The 20,037-nt window shown below is 34.5% G+C and overlaps 1 protein-coding gene across 1 annotated transcript in view; it reads left to right on the top strand.

Annotated features, from left to right (window-relative positions):
• Positions 1-6,099: 6,099 nt before the first annotated feature.
• Positions 6,100-20,037, top strand: part of LOC138701548 (scavenger receptor class B member 1-like) — a 432,218-nt gene continuing 418,280 nt past the window's right edge. The window contains exon 1 of the mRNA XM_069828556.1: positions 6,100-6,232. Within this exon, the coding sequence (XP_069684657.1) occupies positions 6,205-6,232 (28 nt within the window). The 5' untranslated portion in view covers positions 6,100-6,204. The remainder of the gene's footprint in view (positions 6,233-20,037) is intronic.

Here is a 20,037-nt window from a genome sequence, read left to right as displayed (position 1 = left end):
CTATTCGCGCAACACATCAAGACTACGTATCTGCAGTTCTCTACATATGAGTATATCAAGTACTACATGGTTGCATCCGGTTGTATGAGGCGCTTTATAATTCTTGCGTTCGTTGCCACTGGTTGCAAAGTTCACCACCAGTCGCCATTATCCAGAGGGAAGATAGCTATACGTATACGAGCATACTTACTGCAGTCCACATTAGTCAACAGGGGTTTGGACAAGAAGAGCAAGATTGCAGTGGTGGGTGAAGCTGAACCTCGCGCAGCAGTAAACACCACGTGACGCATAGCAACTTGAAGATTTCGGTCTTCGATTTCTTGCAAGGGTATTATTATTATTATTATTATTATTATTATTATTATTATTATTATTATTATTATTATTATTATTATAGGCCTATTCTCCAAATTACAGAAATATTAGTAGGCTACTCTATATTATATTAGAGTTCTGGTTTATTACATCAACTTGAATGAGAGATGAAGGAACTAATATACATAGTGAAATACAATGATAAATATACTATGTACATAATTACAGTCCCGCGCCGTAGCGTCGTGACCAAAATAATGCCTATAATAGTACTCTCGTTACGGAATTCACGGTGGGTGTAATCTTCATGGGGTAATTTCGGTCAGTATATAAGATCATTGTCAACCCAGCATCGTGATTAATTTGGAAAGCTACGATAGCGAAATCCGGTTTCGAAAATCAGCCGTAGCGGCTAAGGGGATCATCGTGCTAATCACACGTTGCTCATGTATTGGTTGAATGATCGTCCACCTCTGCTGAGGCATGTGTACGTGGGGTCAGCAGTCGGCAGGTTACCTTGGCTCTTTATAGGCTGTCACGCCAATGATTATTTGAGACATAACTACAAAAGCTTAAAAGTAAAGAAAACTACAGACAATGAAAGATAAACACGGAACTATAGGCCGCCCTTTGATGTAAACAACTTTCAGAGCGGAAGGAAGAAAGAAAGACTTCTTTATTTTACTTTTCTTGGGTATACGAATTTTATATTATATGAAATACATGGCGTACCCATAATCTTTCTTAAAATAATACACGACAGTGCTTCATGTAATATGAAATTGTCCAGTTGTATTATTAATAAATGGAAGTTCGTTATGGCAGCGCATATCAAATATGGTTTCATTTTTAATTTCATTTCATGTAGGTATTGTATTCAGTAGATCTTACATTAGCATTGAAGCTTCAAGAAGTGGAACAATTCAAGAGTTATTTTTGGCGAGATGAGGTGAGGCCGAGAATTCGCCATAGATTACCTGACATTTGATTTACGGTTGGGGAAAATCTCGAATAAAACCCAACTTGATAATCAACCCAAGCTGGAATCTAACCCAAGCCCGAGCACAACAGGCAAGCGAGTCTATCGACTGAGCTACGCTGATGGCTCTACAAAGATATGCAGTGCATAGCAAGCAGATTCATCAGTTGAGCTATACAGAAATATACAATGTGCAGGCCTAACAAGCAGACTGGGCGATTAATATTGTATTTGGAAATTGTAAAAATGTATAAGTAGCTGAGATATTTTGTTCAGTATGTGTCGTCAGTATTTTATTTGGATGTAGTACTCCATATACATATGATTTAGAAATCAGTAACGACAGGTTGGAGTAGGGTTAGCCTAACATGTCAGGGAATAAGATAAGAGCGGGTCTTACTTTGGATGATCTACTGGGTACACTTCTACAGCGACGCAATTATCATAACTTAAATATAAGATCACTGATCAATTAAAAGTGAAATACCTGTTATAACAATCTATTTATTACGAGTAACACAATTGCCTTAACTTAAATACAGCATTGGTTAACTGTCACATTGGATAAAGCCTTGGATATTACCGCACTACTCGAGACATTAGAATCGGATTGATTCGTGATGAACGATCAAGAATCGTTCATTCGAACGATTAATAATAAAGAATCGCAAGATTCGATTCATGGTATGAGCGAATCGTCGTTCAAAAGAATCATAACGAATCGGAAAGGTATCGTAACCAACAATACGATTCGATTCTATTTACTTGTTTGAGATGAGCTGTCGGCGGTCGTTTTCGAATCGTGCCGAATGCTCCCGAGCGAGCAGAGAGAAGGAATTTACGTTATTTTAACAAGTTGGGTTAAATAGCTGATGATATAGATGATACACTAATACGCGTCTGATAATAGAGCTAAGCAAAGATTTCTAATCTTATGAAACAAAGTCTGCATAAATGATTAAAGAAAGGGTTAAGAGTGGAATCAGAATACTGCGTTTGTTTAGTGTGGAAAATAATGAACACATTCCTGAAATTTGCATAGTGAAATAGAGCTGTAATGCAAAAAATGTACTTGATAGTAAAGTTCAGTTGATGAATTATTATAATTAGCAAACACTATCTTGGATAATTTTGTAGACTAATGGAAGTCGTAATGAATGGTTCCGGCCAATGAGAAAGAGACCATTCAATGTGTCACATCTCATGCCATCTACAGTATGTGAGAGATGTAGAACGTTTTTCTTCTACCCGTGGTTTGCAAAGGGAAGTGTCCTGTGAGTCGTTCGTTGACGATTCAGAAGATTAGTTGGAATCGTAGACTCGGAAGAATCGTGAACGAATCGTTAGAATCGATTCGTAATATATGATTGAATCGATGGAATAGACTTCTGAAAAAAATCTTGTTGTCCAACTCTACATTCCATGAAATCACTTAGATAATGTACAAAATGAAAGAAGGTGCTGTATTCCAAGAAATACGATATGAGCACTGTGAGAGTTATGAGATTCCCATACACTCGTGCCGAAAACATTTTACTGTCGTTTTTTATATACATCTAGGAATGAGGTTGTGAATCTATTGCAAAGCCATAAACACAAAAAATTTCGAGGTATTGCGTAGCGTTTGCAGGGCTATGAGCTTATGCACAGGATATTCCACAAGCATTTGCGTACGTATTTCATAACGCTAGTATATATTCTTCAATAAATTAATCATTGCATTTTATAGAAACGAATAATCGACAACAATGGCATACACCGGGTGCTGTAATACATTGCATTGATAAGATTTGTGAGGTCTGGGAACACTTGGAATCTGATTCCTTTGTGTCCATGATACAGGGTGTTTGAAAAGTAAAGCATAATTACAATTGAAATTGAATGAGGGAATTTTGGACAAAAGGCTAAGACACGTCAAACATTACGTTTAGAAAGAAATATTTTTATGGAAACAAAATATTTTTGAGACTATTGTTGTGCGAGCTATGACGTCATCGAGAACATTTTTAAATGACGCCCTATAGTTTTTAGTACCATTTGAAAGAGAGTATTTTTTACATAATATTTCATTTGTTTTGTACAGTAGCACTATGGTTTTGGTTACTATGGTAATAATTTTATTTATTATTATTATTATTTATTATTATATTATTATGATGTACCGAAGCACATATGATATTTCGTGCAGATTTCTGCTTCATCAAATAATTTTATTGTTGATACATTTTATTAGTATCTGTATCATAGAAGCAGTTTTATTGATGAAATCAACATAAAGAAGATCAGAATTAGGCTTTTGGGTATTCCATCGTGTCCTAGAACTTGACATTTCCAGAGGGGACGCCTGATCTTAGCTATTTGCTTTGAGGACGGAATCTATAAGTAGTAGATCCGTAATGTTGGAAATTTAAAGTACTAGGACACGGTGGACGCCTGATTCTGGTATGCCACCGTGAAAGTCTAAAAACTCATATGAAACAATATATTTTTAACAGAAAATGATATTTTTTCGTCTCAGACATGTTCATGTTCTCTGTCTGATTTTCGCTTTTATTCTACTCACAGTTGACTGAGAAATAGATGGAAAATTTGGAAGAGTATCGTTAAATGGTGTGCGTACCTCTTACTGTGTAAATCTTCTGACACCAAGTCCTACCTTCATCAGAATCTCAATTCCCTTATTTTCTGTGATAAACATCTTGTTTTACTATTTTGATTTCAGCAATGAAACTGCTTCCATAATATTCAGAGACTAACAAAATATCAACAATCATTTTGTTACCAGAGATATTATTACCTGAGAACAGAATTAGGCACAGATGCATTTTAGGGGCCAATCTCCTTATTGATTGAATGGTATGAATGCTACTATCGATATGTATTGTTGTTATAATCGATATAAAATATGTTGCCAACTTCTAAATTAACAGTCAGTTTTACATTGTTGACTTGTGGCCTACTTCAAAATGGAAATAACGGCAGTACTAGTAAAATATTTTTCCCTGGACCAAAATTATAATACAAAGTGACTAAAATCACATCAGTAGTAACAAACTGTTTAAATTTTTTTATTTAATTTTTTAATTTGGTAGCATTTAATGCTTATCGAATATCGAATGCTAAAAACGGTAATCGAACCATAACTTCCGCTGACCTTTTTTGCGTATAATGTGTGACGAGTGGCCCCTATAATGCATCTGTTCCCAGAATTATATTTCACGAGAACAAATGCTTCACATATACAGTAACTTAATTAATTAATTACAATCCACATTTAGATTAAAACATAAATAAACCTATGACAAAACAAAATTGTGCAACAGCCATAAAAGTTACAGGAAATTGGATTTTGTTGTGCCCACAAACTAGTTCTTTAACTAAATAACACTTTACAAAGAGGTAAATGTCTGACATCATTTCAACAAATACAATATTTACACACAGAATACGTAATATATTTTACAGAAGAAAGAGTTCGTCCAAAGGGCTCGAATCGGGAAGAGTACCTAAAACGCTCATTGCATTTCCGCGTTGAATAGCAATACTTAAGCGCTACCATAGCAACCATAACCATAGTGCTTCTGTACAGAACAAATGAAGTTTTACATAAAAATAATTATGCTCTTACAGATGATATTAAAAGTTATAGTGTGTCATTTAACCCTTATATTGGCAAAACTTCATTTCTCACACTAGTTTATTAAACCGTGTCGGACTGTAAAGAAAAAAACTATCGCAATGTCCATATTTTATATGTTGTACAATATTATAGTATTGTGAAATTTTGGTTAAATTTAATTTACCTACCAATTTTTTTCTATTCTATTAAAATTATAGTATATTATAGCCCATTAACTTATTGTATCCTATAGGATACATTGTGAATTTAAGGGTTAAAAATGTTCTCGATGACTTTATAACCAGCACAAAAATCGCTTCAAAAATATCTTGTTTACATAAAAGTATTTTTTTTCTAAATAAAAGGTTTGAAGTGTCTAAGCTTTTTGTGAAAATTCCCCATATTCAATTTTAATTGCAATTATGCGTTACTTTTGAAACACCGTGTGTAATAAGAAATGTCGTTTCTTATTATGAATCGTTACGTGGACATATTGTAACTCCATAACCACAAACAAAAAAATTGCGATGTAGGCAGTATTATGTGGCGTTTGCAGGGCTATTAACAGCATTAGGTAGATTGTTTATTTTATTTTCGAGCGTTTTATTGAGGATGAGAGACACCCACACGCTTTAAAATAAGGTTGATATGAAAGTAATAATTTTATTCTATTTGATTTTCGAGTTTGAGGTTTAGAAAGATACCCCAATGGCTTTATAATGTTATACTGAAGGATCATAAGCACTAAATTGATTATTATTTTTATTTTCTAGTATTAATGTTGAGTTCAGAAAGGGGGTCCAGTAACTTTAGAAAGTTACGAGTGTACTAGTATATAGTTTTTAATATCAAATGGAGTGTGTAATTAGGCCTACGTTTTATTTTTAGTGTGATTTTGGATTTGAGGAAAGGGCTCAATCACTTTAAAACGTGATGTTGAATGACTATATGGTTAACATAGAGTTCGCTGTTTTGCTTCATTTTTGTTGTGAAGTTCAGGAAGAGGTACAGTATCTTTAAAACGTGACGTTGAACAGCCATGAGTGTTTGATTTTGTTTTATTTTCGAATGTTGATATGAAGTTCACAAAAGGGAATAATCGCTTTCAAAACCGTGAAGGCTCGGCATGCGTTCAATTTAACATTACTGTAATTATTTTGATGTCGTTTATTTTGTGTCGTTATCAGGAAGCGATAAGACTGACAAGAGTCGGGACGCTGCTCCTCGGCCAGTCTATCGGTGACTGACATGCGGTCTAGTGAGTGTTCCTACACCCTCACACGACGTCGACATGAGGGCCTTCTACTCCACTCCATTTGGTGAGTACACTATGTTTGATAATTATGTGCACAATTTAACAAATATTCTACATACTTATAAATATAAAATGCTCAGGACAACTTCTGCGAAAATTTTCTCTACACTCAACTTCGGATTTGAAACTTACTGGACTGTTTATCCCTTAATGCCCATCTTGTTCACCATTGTTGTTAAATTTTCATCTTAGAGTGTTGTTATAATTTCAGTAGGAGGCCTAATTGCTTTAAAACTGTTTAAAACCATACAAATCAAATGTATTACCTTTATATTTTCGAGCATTTGTCTGAAGTTCACAGGAAGAGGCCCAGTTACATTAGAAAGTGATATTGAAGGGATGTATGTTTAACTTGAAATTGAATGTTTAATTTCCTTTCATCTTCCAGCGTTATTGAGGAGTTCTGCTTTAAAAGTGACGCTGAAATCCCTGAAACTTCAAATGTATTTTTTGTCGTGTTAGTATGAAACTTAGGAAAGGTCCCAGTAACTTTAGAAAGTGATACTGAAGGGTTTTATTGTCGAGTTCCGAAAAAGGCTCATTAACTTGAAAAAGTGAAGTTTAAAGCCTATACCGGTAATCTTGAAATTGATTACTTTTTTCTTTTTGACAGTGTTGAGTTCTGGAAGGATCCAGTCGCTTTAGAAAGTGATATTGAAGGGATATGCAGTTATAAACATGCAATTGAATGTTTGATTTCGTTCTTTTTTTCGAAGTTACTGGGTAGTTTATTCGCTTTAAAACATGATGGCTATATATTTAACATCAAGTGGAATATTTTGTTTTAGTTTTTATGAAACTCAGGAAGAAGCTTAATTTGCTTTATAGTTTCTAAAGTGATATTGAAGGACTACATACAGCATATAACATTAAGTGAAATGCTCGGTTTCATTTTATTTCTGGACGTTATTATGAAGATCGGCAACGTGCTCAACGCCTTAAAAAGTGAAGTTGAATGGCTATAATATATTTAATACCAATTATTGGACTGTTTAGTGTTGTTCTTGTGAAGTTCAGAAAGAGCCCCAGTCATTATAGAAAGTGGTTCGTACTGAAGGGCTGTATACCTAGGTGTTTAATATGAAATTATGTGTTTGATTTTGTTTTCGAACATTATTGTGAAGTTCGGGAAGGGACTCAGTCGCTTTAAAACATGATGTTGAATGTCTATATATCTAACATAAAGTGAACTGTTTTATTTTTTGTGAAGTTCAGGAAGAAGCCCGATTGCTTCAGGAAGTTATATTTAAGGGCCATATATTTTAACAGCGAATGAATAATTTGATTTCGTTTTATTTCTGGGCGTTATTGTGGAGTTTTGGAGAGGGTTTAGTATATTTAACGCATAGGCCTATGTCAAATAGCTATAAGTTTCACATGAAGTGGTCCGTTTTATTGTTTTTGTAAAATTCAGGGAGAAGCCCAATTGCTTAAGATGGGCTGTATATTTAACACCAAGTGAATTTCGTTTTATTTCTTAGCGTTATTGTGGATTTCGTAAGAGACTCACTTTACTTTGAAACGTGATGTCGAATGTCTATATATTTCACGTCACGTGTACTGTTCTCTTTTTGTTGTTGTGAAGTTCAGCCAGAGACCCAGCCGTTATCGTCTCGTAGACATTGATCTTATGAGCTTTCTCAAACATCAAAACTGTAACTAAAATTAGACTAAATTTTCATGACTTTTAAGTATAATTATCTTAACTGCAAAATAGTCCTCATTTACAATGTCGATTATTGTTCATCTGACTAAAGTTAGATGTGACAACTCTGTTTTACTCAATGTTGACTATATTTTATTATGTTATTTTGCTGTGTATTTTATTGACTGTAATTATTCTACGAAATTTGTATTTGTGTATTTTTATTTATTTATATTATTACACTGTATGATCCAAAACCAATCCCACAATTTCTTGTGTCATTATATCTATGGCCGAAAACTCGACGTTAATGAATAATCGAAAATTAATAAAAAATCCCAGTTCTATGAAAGTCTTCGTGTTGTGTAATTTATGATAATGAATCAAACGGTCTTATAGAGTAGAAAAAATGAAAAGTACAAACATGCAATGAAAAAAGAATGCCATTATATTCCACTCAGCCAAATTATATAACAGAAAATTAAGACAAAACATATGTGAAGAATACGAAACCAATAGCATAAACAGGCACTGGAACTATTTGCTGGGATAGATAGTATTCGTAGATAGAATTCTTTCTGAATAATTTTATTGCACTAATTCTTTTGCGATTTGACTATTATAAATCGGATATTCATAAATAAGAAACTTCGGATTTCGAATAGAACACAACCGGGACAATTCAATTTTGTGATAAATGATAAAGATAAATACGAAGTAAATATAGGCCTATTACGCTATAAATAAAACCATAGAGGAAATTTGTTATAATTTCTTAATATTGTTATGTTACTTCTGTAAAGTAACTCATATGCATGTGTTTAATCTCAGAGGTGTTTCTGTATAGTTGTGGATTGGACACTCAATTTTGTACGTGAATAATTTCTCGCACATAGCAAATTATTAAGAAATATATTCACTAATCACTCCGTGTTTCGTAAGAAAAAATCGGCGGTAAGTCATTTTTAATGAGATTATGGGCTTATAATATGCAGGATTCTTGAACGAAGTCTCGTGACGATACATAATACGAACAAAATTCTTTCACAGAGGCGCATGGATTAAAAAGAACTGCATATCAAAAACACTCTTTCCAGTATCAGATATGCAAAAAAATTATAATTCTGTGACAATAACTGATTTTATTTTTCAAGTCAGAATAGAGATATAAGCCCAGAAAGTTAATAGGTGTACGTAAACATATTAGATTATATGTTAATTTGTTCTGTGTTAAATTCGTTGAACGACTTATCTCCTTACATTTAGCAAAATCGAAGACATTACAATTAAAATTGCAGCCATGGGTATAATTAAAGCGAACTTTCTACGTTAACATAAGTGAGAAACCTATAAAAATACTCAGTATACCTATTCTAAGTAAAAGGAAAAAAATTATAATAATCCGACCAAATGTAGGAGACTGTCTTCGTGTATGATTATGTTCATGTCGCTATTGATGATGATGATGATGATGATGCTATTATTATTATTATTATTATTATTATTATTATTATTATTATTACCTGTCGCGAACATCGCACAATTAGAGCCTACGATCTTGTTACTTTTCTGTGAAACATGGTGTTGTCCTTATGAGATTCTGCGTGCGGAGTTATCGCCTAGGCTATAACATTGCACACAACACTTCTCACAGCGAAACTGACCTCAGCAAAAAAAAGTGGGAGATTCTTTGTGGCAGTTGTACGTGGTTTGAAAGCACGAGATGAATTCAAGGGGACGAAGACTGACCTCTTTCTTTTTTACTATGAAATTAAGTAGCAATAGGAAGGAATGATATGAAATAACATTATAAGCAGAGGCAAGAGTTTATGGTGACTATTATAATTTTATTACGTCATACTACTTTTGATTAATAAAATGGTACGAAAGGACGTCTTTCACCCATTCATGGCTGCTTATCGTACAATTTTATCACTTCCCTAGCATTTATTTATTTTTATCGCTTCCCTAGCATTTGTTTCTTTTTATCATTTCCCTAGGATATGTTTCATTCTTTGGCAACATTTCAAACTGCAAATTCTTTACGGTACTATAAAACATGCTTTGCGGTCGTTATTTGTTTACCGCATAGACAGTGAACTGAAAATAGTGGCTCCGTTCAAACGTTTTGGTGAAGCTAACATTAGTGAAATAGAATTTTAGTAAGTCAATTAATATATATTTTATTGTATTAGAGTACTTTATTTCTTCTAATTTACATATATTATTTTCTTCTGTTTTATCACCTCCCTACCATTTGTTTCTTTGTTTGCCAACATTTCAAACTGAAAATTCTTTACGGCACTATAAAACTTGCTTTGCGATCGTCATTTGTTTACCGCATAGACAGTCAACTGAAAATAACGGTTCCGTTCAAACGTTTTGGTGAAGCTAACATTTGTGAAATAGAATTTTAGTAAGTCAATATTTTATTGTATTAGAGTACTTTATTTCTTCTAATCTTTTATATAATTTTTTCTAATCGTGTAATAGTCAATTAAGTCCCACTCGAGTTTTGATTTTCTCTAGATAAATCAAAACCTCTAGTGAGATTAGTGTTGATAATTAGTTTTAAAATTAGACCCATCATTAATTTTTTTTAATTGGAGGTGTTTAGTGTTGAAAATTATACTACAAATTTCCATTAATTTCGCGCTAAGTTTAAGATAAAACTAATGAGCAATAACTGAAATGATAATTAACAAACATTAATTGCATTAACAGGTGAGTCAGATAACAAAGGTAGCACTGATGAATGGTGTTCAAAACCTTTATCGCCAAACTGCAACATTTATTTTACATCACATCATATCACAAAACTGCAACATAAAAGTTGCGACAGTTTTGTTCTTCATTCTGTCTGTTACAACTAACAAGCAAACATTCTCCTGGGAGCAAATAAAAAAGTTAATTTTTTTTTCCACCATGTCAATAATATCAAAACGAGTGCTTGTACAAATTTTGACCATTCAAATGCAATTACGAGGGCCGTAATAAAATAAGCTTCCCTGGGACCGTTTTCAGCAAAACAAAATTTCATGGAAAGATTTATTGGAACAGATACAACAACTGTTGAGCTATTTTTGAGCATATTTCCCACTGTAGTTGAGACTTCTCTCATGTCATGGAATCGACAGAGAGATGCAGACGGCTGTCACACGCCTCTTCCGATCCCAGGCGGCAGACTTCTACGACACAGGGATACAAAAGTTGATTCCACGGTATGACAAATGTCTCATTTTCGGTGGGGAATATGTTGAAATATAGCTCAACAATTCCTGTATCTGTTCCAAAAAATCTTTCCATGAAACTGTGTTTTCTTTCTGAAAACGGCCCCAGGGAAGCTTATTTTTACGGCCCTCGTAATTGCGTTCGAGTAGCCAAAATTTGTATAAGCACTTGTTTTGACATTATTAACATGGTGAAAGAAAAAAGTAACTTTTTTTTTATCTGCCCCCATGAGATTGTTTGCTTGTAAGCTGTATTTAGAGAAAAATCTTTCGCTGTCAGCATTTGGTATGAATAACCAAAGACATTGAAGGACTTCTCACAAAAACGCTATGAGGCTCACCTTTTGCTTTGAATGATAAGAATGCTGTTACAGTATCAAATTTGTTATCTTTATTATGATGACTTAACTGTTCAATAGTGATACAAAGTTATTTGAAACAAGAAATAAATTAGAATTCATTCATTCACAGTTTTCTTCCCAATGGCAGGTCTTCCACTGCAAATCCAGCATTCTTCAATCTTTCCTTTTTTTATTCCTTCCTCTTAGTCTCCACATATGATCCAATATCTTAATGTCGTCTGTCATCTGAAAAGAAGCATTTTTAAATACATTTAGTTGTTTGAATACTGTCATTACATTATTTAAATCGCCAATACTTGATGTAGTAAGTAACCTTGAAGACTCAAGTAAATGATCAAAAGTTTTAATTACTATTATATCATCGGTGTTTTTCATCATCATGGAATCCAATTTAGATAAATTCATGCGGCACGAAGCTTTAAAATTGTCTTCCAGTTTATATCAAAGCATGAAATTGTGATGTTTAATTAAAGCTTTATTTATAATGTATTGATTTTTTTTTAAACTTGTAACAAATGTACATTTTTTCTAGCCCAAATGAAAAATAATAGAGATTTCTCATTCATCGCTAGGAAACACGTCCTCGAAAAGCGTCAAAACTCTAAAAAAAATTGCGAAAAAAGTCATACACCACTTCAAAAATATGCCAAATAAAACAACTTTCTCATTTGTACCCAATAGCAAAAAACGTTTGCTCATTATTATCAGTGCGTTATTATTATCAGTGCATATCTAGTATATATCGGTATTCGTTTACACAGTTTCTTCTTGTCTATGGTGCATCATAGGAAAATAAAGTAAAGCTTATTCTAGCTGGACATCAAACAGACAACATAAACACTATTATTTCTACTACTATACTCCTACTACTATCATCAGTACTATTTTCACATTACTACCACTATATTGCTACTACTGCTGCAGTAGGCTAATCATAAGTGTATGCTGAGGGACGGTAACTTCACTAGTACTTACTTACTTACTTACTTACTGACTTTTAAGGAACCCGGAGGTTCATTGCCACCCTCACATAAGCCCGCCATTGGTCCCTATCTGAGCAAGATTAATCCAGTCTCTACCATCATATGCCACACTTCACTAGTGTAACTTTATTATCATTAGAAATATATGGAGAAAGTTGTATGATGCCGCGAAATTTCGATTTTCAAATTTTCACATAAATATACATTTTTTTCGCAATCCGTATGGGAAAATATTTGTTTCCGTCATGCCTTCTGTAGGTACAAAGAGAATTATCCACAACTATGGTCTAACTTTTTGTTTAGACCCATCAATATCACTATACAAGATTCTTATTTAACCGAGAATAATATGCATGAAATACAATCATTTATAGGTACTAAAATTTAATGGGACGCTATCAAAAATATGAAACTCGATTTGACTTATTGATTGGTTGATTGATTGCTCGATTGATTGATTTTACGACGGCTAGATCCGGAGTGGATCCTTGCACTTAGACTGTTTATGCCCATTGTACATCTTATATGCGATGACTGTCGAAGTCCGACGGATGACTCGGGTGGCATTTGTGAATACGACGGTGACAGGCGGATCATCCTTTCTGGGCTCTGCAAATAAGGTCCCGTCATCTACTGACCCAAACCCCTAGAGCCTAGATCAGCTTCGGAAACCCGTAGTACCTCCCAGAAATCACACCAGCCTATTTCTACTATTATAGATAGCAGATAGGGGACAGTAGAGTGTTAGTAGAATTAAAAAGTGAAACGGGAGTTCCCGAAAAAACCCCTCTGCAACTCTATTTTGTCCACCACAAATTCCACTGAGACTTGACCGAGGGTCGAACACAGACCATCTAGTGGAAGGCCAGTGCACCAGCACTCTAACTACAGACGCGGCAAAACTGCAATTTACCATGCTTTAGAAAGTTATTAAATTGTATTTCCTTGCTTAAGGTAAAATTATAGTGATGTAGTCAATATACCTTCAAATGTTTTTATCAGAGTTTTAGAACTGGACAGGCAGACAGGTAAAAAGGTAGATACCAGTCATATGATATAGTGGTAGACAGATATGCAAACACAATAGACAAATAGGCAAGCAAGTAAATAATATGAGGATGGATGGATGAGTGATTGTGTAAGTGGATAGTTAGGATTTTATATATATATATATATATATATATATATATATATATATATATATATATATATATATATATAGCATTTGATAATATAGCTTGGCGAATATAATAGGTAAGTCGATATGTAGAAATATTAAGGTAAGTAGGTACATAGATAAGGTAGGTTATTAAATAGGTAAGTGGACAATATAGGTAGGTAGGCCGAATGATAAAGTATAATCGTAAACAGATCAAATAGTTGAGTAAATGGGTAAATAGGTTGAAAGATAAGGTAGATAGAAAAATAAAGTATAGAGAAGTGAATAAGGTAAGTAGTGAATATATGTGAATATAAGGTAGGTAGATAAATAGGTAGATACTGTAAGTAGAAATTTGAGGTATGTAGGTAGGTATCGTAGGTAGATCGGTATATAAAAAGTTAAGGTAGATTATGTGGGTGGTAGGAACAGAGATAAAGTAGGTATGTAGATTGATTGATTGATTGATTTTTTTTTATTTTTTTTTAGTTGGTTATTTAACGACGCTGTATCAACTACTAGGTTATTTAGCGTCGATGAGATTGGTGATAGCGAGATGATATTTGGCGAGATGAGGCCGAGGATTCGCCATAGATTACCTTGCATTCACATTACGGTTGGCTAAAACCTCGGAAAAAACCCAACCAGGTAATCAGCCCAAGCGGGGATCGAACCTGCGCCCGAACGCAACTTCAGACCGGCAGGCAAGCGCCTTTAACCGACTGAGCCACGCCGGTGGCTTTGATTGATTGATTGATTGATTGATTGATTGATTGATTCGAGTATACAGGGAGATGACTGGATAGGTATGTAGATTAATTAGATTGGTATGTAGATTGGTAAAGAGAGAGATAATTAATTTATAGAGGAAAATTGAAATTGTAATTCATCTAATCAGTTTTGTTAACGTGTAGTAGTACCTAATATCCTTAAATAATTTCTTTATTAATTTAGCACTCACATAGACTGTTATGGTAATGTCCAAGCCCGTTGTTGAGCGTCATCTGTATCCCTGTCACGTTAACCGTCTTACGACGGTCCACAAGGTTAGCTGACTCACTGAATAGAATGAGTGAAAATTCATTTAGGGAACAAGGCATCTATCTGGTTACAGAGGTATTTTAATGCTCTATCCCATACTTGCGCTTCTTGTGTCAGCAATAGCATACGTTAGTGAGCAAAATACTGCTTTTGTAAGTAGTTCTGGTACTGAATTCTTCTCTCGTACGGGATGGTGCGGTATGGCTTAAGAGTGGAGGCTGGAGCTGTACCATGCGCACTTAGATCACTAATGTGGACCCATTTTGCTCCTTTCAAATTTTTATTGAGTGAGAAATAGTCTGTAAATTTTTCTGGGAACCCTTCACAAGGGACAGAATTCTCTCACGAGTGGAAATTCAATGAAACCGGCTCACCAGCTACCTAAGGAGAAATTTATACAAAAGATTTTTTTTTACGTAGAACTACGTATTTGTATTTGGCACGGTTGGTCGCCAATCGCTTGGTAACTTATATGTACAAAAAAGTGTTACATTAGATTCACTTATAACTTTTCAACAGTAGACATAGCAAAACGAAAACAGAAGATTCATTTAAACGTAAATATCCTCACAAAATTTGTCGTACTTTCAAGGCGAGAGTAACGGATGGGACAAAACATGCCTCGGAAACTGTGTTCGGGCAGCTATTTTATGTGTATAACTCGCTGGGATATGAAACAATCCAGATGTTTGTGGTGTCGAGCGCGGCGAAGTCGACTAAAAGAAAACGCAAAAAATAATAATAATAATAATAATAATAATAATAATAATAATAATAATAATAATTTCTGGTAAATTGGACCCTCAGCTTTAAAAAATATTCTTAAAAATTTTTGAACATTTATAATGTCTCCAAACTCAAGTTTTGAGAGAATGCAAAAGTGGAGACGAGTACAATGGGAGAAAAGGACACCCAAGACGAATCAAGCAAGCTGAGGGATACAAAAGACGGCAGAGGGAGCGCGCAAGAGAGCGGTGGTGCACGCGAGCCCCGTGGACTCTATGGCTGTAGAACGGCGAGACGTGTCATCGCATCCGTCTACACAGACTCAAACAGTGAATCCGGATAGGCCTGCTGTTAATTTGTAAGCATACTCTGTACCCTGTAAACCATTCACTCACTCAATACACGAAGCAGGTTCAAAAGCTGTCTTTCTCCAATTTCGCCCAGAACCGGCCTCTCTGACAAACGTAGTTCTACATCCACTGCTGTTTATGTCGCTCTAAACAGCTCATCATCCTAGGATTGGTGGGAATTTTCTAACCTGAGATTAGATGGCAACCGTTAGACCATCGAGAACGAAGTTATGCGTAATTCATACTATTGTCTTTCGAGCTATGAAATTCTTGTCAGTGATACGGGTGACGTGATGGTCGATAGGTAGTGATCAGCAAGAACAAATGGTAGCACTTTGTTACCTTTCACTACTTTGAAAGTAAAATATTTACTGTCCACACCTGTGGAGTAACGGTTAGCGCGTCTGGCCACGAAACCAGGTGGCCCAGGTTTGATTCCCAGTCGGGGCAAGTTACCTGGTTGAAGTTTTTACCGGGGTTTTCCCTCAACCCATTACGAGCAAATGCTGGGTAACTATCGATGCTGGACCTCGGACTCATTTCACCGGTATTATCGCCTTCATCTCATTCAGACACTAAATAACCTAAGATGTTGATAAAGCGTCGTAAAATAACCCACTAAATATATATATATATTTTTTACTTAAAATAAAATAGGCCTATATGAAAATGTGAAACTAACAAATTTACTCTTTCATACTAGAAATGCGTCGAATTGAAAAAGAATCTGTTCTATACGCCTGTTCGTATTTGTTATGTCTGAATTAAATGGTGTAAAGCAAATGACACAATCTTTCTCATTATAAATTTGACGGAGTAAGTATGACTCATTCTGACATACTGGTAAAGATCCGTCAAAAGAATTGTTCGTGACCATTTTTCACATGAACACGTTTATCTGTGAGATACAATGTACAGTAGATTTCTGTGTTGCGCCGGCATGATAACACACAATTGTAAAAGATGATAGAAGTGTAATAATTCAGCAACGGATTCTCGGATTCACTGTAGTTAAAATTGCTGTTAATAAACTTAGGCAATGCATATGTTTGGTTGTTGCCTAATGAATGTGACGTCATGTCTGTGCTGTAATCCACAAATAAACCTATTCTATGCCTGATCGAGATATATAGAGGATATAGAAAATTTTCAAATGTACAGTACACTGTGTTCTTTCACATAACTTAAATAGATCTTAAGTTTATTAGACATACTCATGAAAAGGCTGTCCCGGAATCATGGTTCCACTAGCAATATTTTGAAGCTAGACTTCTTTAGGCAGGGTATGAATCGTACGCTGTAAAACAAAGTTTTGCGTCGAACACTTTAAGAGGGTTTTCCATGTTGTTCATGAGAATTTTGTACGTGCTATTTTATCTCAGAAATAAAGATACTCATTTTATGATTTTTGCACCAATTTACATAAATTGGTGGCAGTGCGGCTGCCGCCTAGCAATAATAATAATAATAATAATAATAATAATAATAATAATAATAATAATTTTCATTTAACCGTAAGAGTTAAGGCCACAGGGCCTTCTCTAACACTCGACCAGGAGCAATACGTCTTCTATGCATGTAGTGTTATGACGACGTACAGTTGAAACCAATAAGTGAAATTACATTGTGAACTATGCTTCACAGCCATTGATGTGATTTCTTAAAGAGGAATTTACTTTGACGATGAATAATTTGTTGATTGAATCAAGACCTAGGACAATTTTATTATTGATAAAGTTTTCTCACATCATTTGAAAAGAATGCGGAGTAGAGTTTTTATATCTTATTTTAGCTATAAAAACTAGATGTTACATTTTTTAATTCTGAAAAGTATCAAGTATAAAAGTGCAACATTTAACTTTAATGTGTTATCTCTCGCTGCACACACTTTTAAAAAGATTACTGTACATTTATAGCTTCAGAAGTTAAGAAGTTCCGCTTCTGCCACACATAGAGCCTACACACTCATTCTTTCATTTTATTAAGTCGACACTTTTAGCAAAATAAGTCCCATACATTGATACTTGATTAGTTTAGTCTTGAAAAAAAAAACAATAGTGTTACTTCCGTGAGTGCTAAATAATAATAATAATAATAATAATAATAATAATAATAATAATAATAATAATAATAATAATAATAATCCGAGGCACGACGGCCCATGAAGGACCATGACCGACCAGCCGGCTGATGGCCTCACGTCCACATGCCGAAGCAGAGGTGGACGATCATCCAACCAGAAGTCGTGTAGTTAGCACGATGATCCTCCCAGCCGTTGTAGCTGACTTTCGTAACTGGATTTCGCTACCTATCGTAGCTCCCAAAGTGCATCACGATGCTGAGTGAACATGGGTCCCATACACTGGCCGAAATTTCATGAGAAAATTTCTTCCCCCATGAGGACTGAAACCAGCACGCATTCCGTAATGCGAGTCCTAGGCACGATGCCTTAGACCACGACGCCACGGCGCGGGATAATAATAATAATAATAATAATAATAATAATAATAATAATAATAATAATAATAATAATAATAATAATGATAATAATGATGATGATGATGATAATTTAGTAACGCTTTGCTTGGCTTGGCTTTTCCGAAGGTGGATCCTTTGTACTTACATTCGTTTTTGTTCAATGTGCACCTAATATATTTATTTATTTATTTAACAACATATACATAAAAAACGCTAAATGAGAGTACCCCTAAAGAGCAAAGTTCGCGTTCGGGGAGAGTTCCATTTGATAAAAAGACTTGAAAATGACAAAATTTTACATGATTCACAAACATATCTGGTTTTTCTTAATTAAAATTTAAGTTTCTGATACCAGAGTATTACACAGATTACATATACCGGTAATTCACAAAAATAAGTCTACGTTGTTTCTAAAATAACATTTTAAATTCTTATACTAAAATCACATTCTTAAGAAGAGTAGATAGAAACGTACATAATTTTTACACCAGCATTTAAACATCAGGATAAGATACTTAAGATGTAGGCTACATACAGATGATAATAATAAAGTTAATAACTATAATACTAGTAATAACTGAGATAATCTATATCACACTTTCAGAGTGAAAAAAGAGATGATGTTGAGGTTGGTAATGGATTATATTATTATTATTATTATTATTATTATTATTATTATTATTATTACTAGTGTAATTAGTAGCAAAACCATGTTGATATTATAACAAAGATAAGATAGAAATAATATACTTAGGGAAGAAGTAAACTTGCTTTATAATACAAGGTACATATAAACTAGGAAAATCTGTCATATAAAATGTTTAATTCTGGATTTGAAAATTTCTTTACTTAAAGTAACAAATTCTGGATGAAATTTTATTATCGAATTATGTAGACACCATTATTTATACTATGCAGTAAAGCAGCAGATGTGAAGGATTTAGGTTCACTTAAATAAGAATTTAATTTCGTCTTGTATTATGATCATGTGGTTGAACTACAAATTTCTTTAGATTTTTTATGACAGAATTTCATTAAAGGGTAATTGTAAATTCGGTCGATTCTAAAGACATTAAATTCGGAATGGATGTCCAAGTCCGACAGGTGGCATTCCTGAATCCGTTGCTGACAGGAGGACTATTCTAACTCAGCCCCTAAAAAAACAGATTTCATCCTTGAAAGACTACCTGATAAACCCCAGGATCGAAGCTCCAAGCTCTTCCCATATCGGCAACGGAAACCCGCACTATCCCCAAGACTTCACTTCAGCCTATTTTTACTATTACAGATGATAGATGAAATGGGGGGGGAAGTGGAGAGTGTTGGTGAAATGATAGAGAAACGGGAATTCCCCGAGAAAACCCGTCTGCAACCTTCGCTTTGTCCACCACAAATTGCATCGCGACCTGGCCGAGAGTTGAATCCGGGCTGCCTGGATGGAAGACCAGAGCTCTAGCGCATGATTCACACACGCGGCTAGTAAGAGGAGTTTTATGGTTTTATGGAACATTAAAGGTCATTAGGCTTGCATGCTAAGGACAACTAGCGATGACACGGATTTCTTCACGACTTGAAATAAGAGATAAGTATGTGCATGAATGTGCTGAGCAGGAGACAACACCAAAGAATACAAAATGTCGTTGGCCAGCGCATGAAGCGAGTTTATGTTCTTTGTTGTGTTCTGAATTAAGGGTGCATTGACACATTATAATTCCTGTAAATTACTTGACTTTCAGCTGCATTCTGTCCTTTCGTCCCAGCATTCATTCTGAAAAAAAGAAAAATTTATACACAAGTTTTCCATTATATGCGGTATATATTTACTGCGAAAGTAT

Source organism: Periplaneta americana, chromosome 6 (assembly GCF_040183065.1).
Source record: "Periplaneta americana isolate PAMFEO1 chromosome 6, P.americana_PAMFEO1_priV1, whole genome shotgun sequence".
In the NCBI taxonomy this organism is placed as follows: domain Eukaryota; kingdom Metazoa; phylum Arthropoda; class Insecta; order Blattodea; family Blattidae; genus Periplaneta; species Periplaneta americana.
Note: the sequence above shows the minus strand (reverse complement) of the source record. Positions and strands in the feature narration are given on the sequence as shown.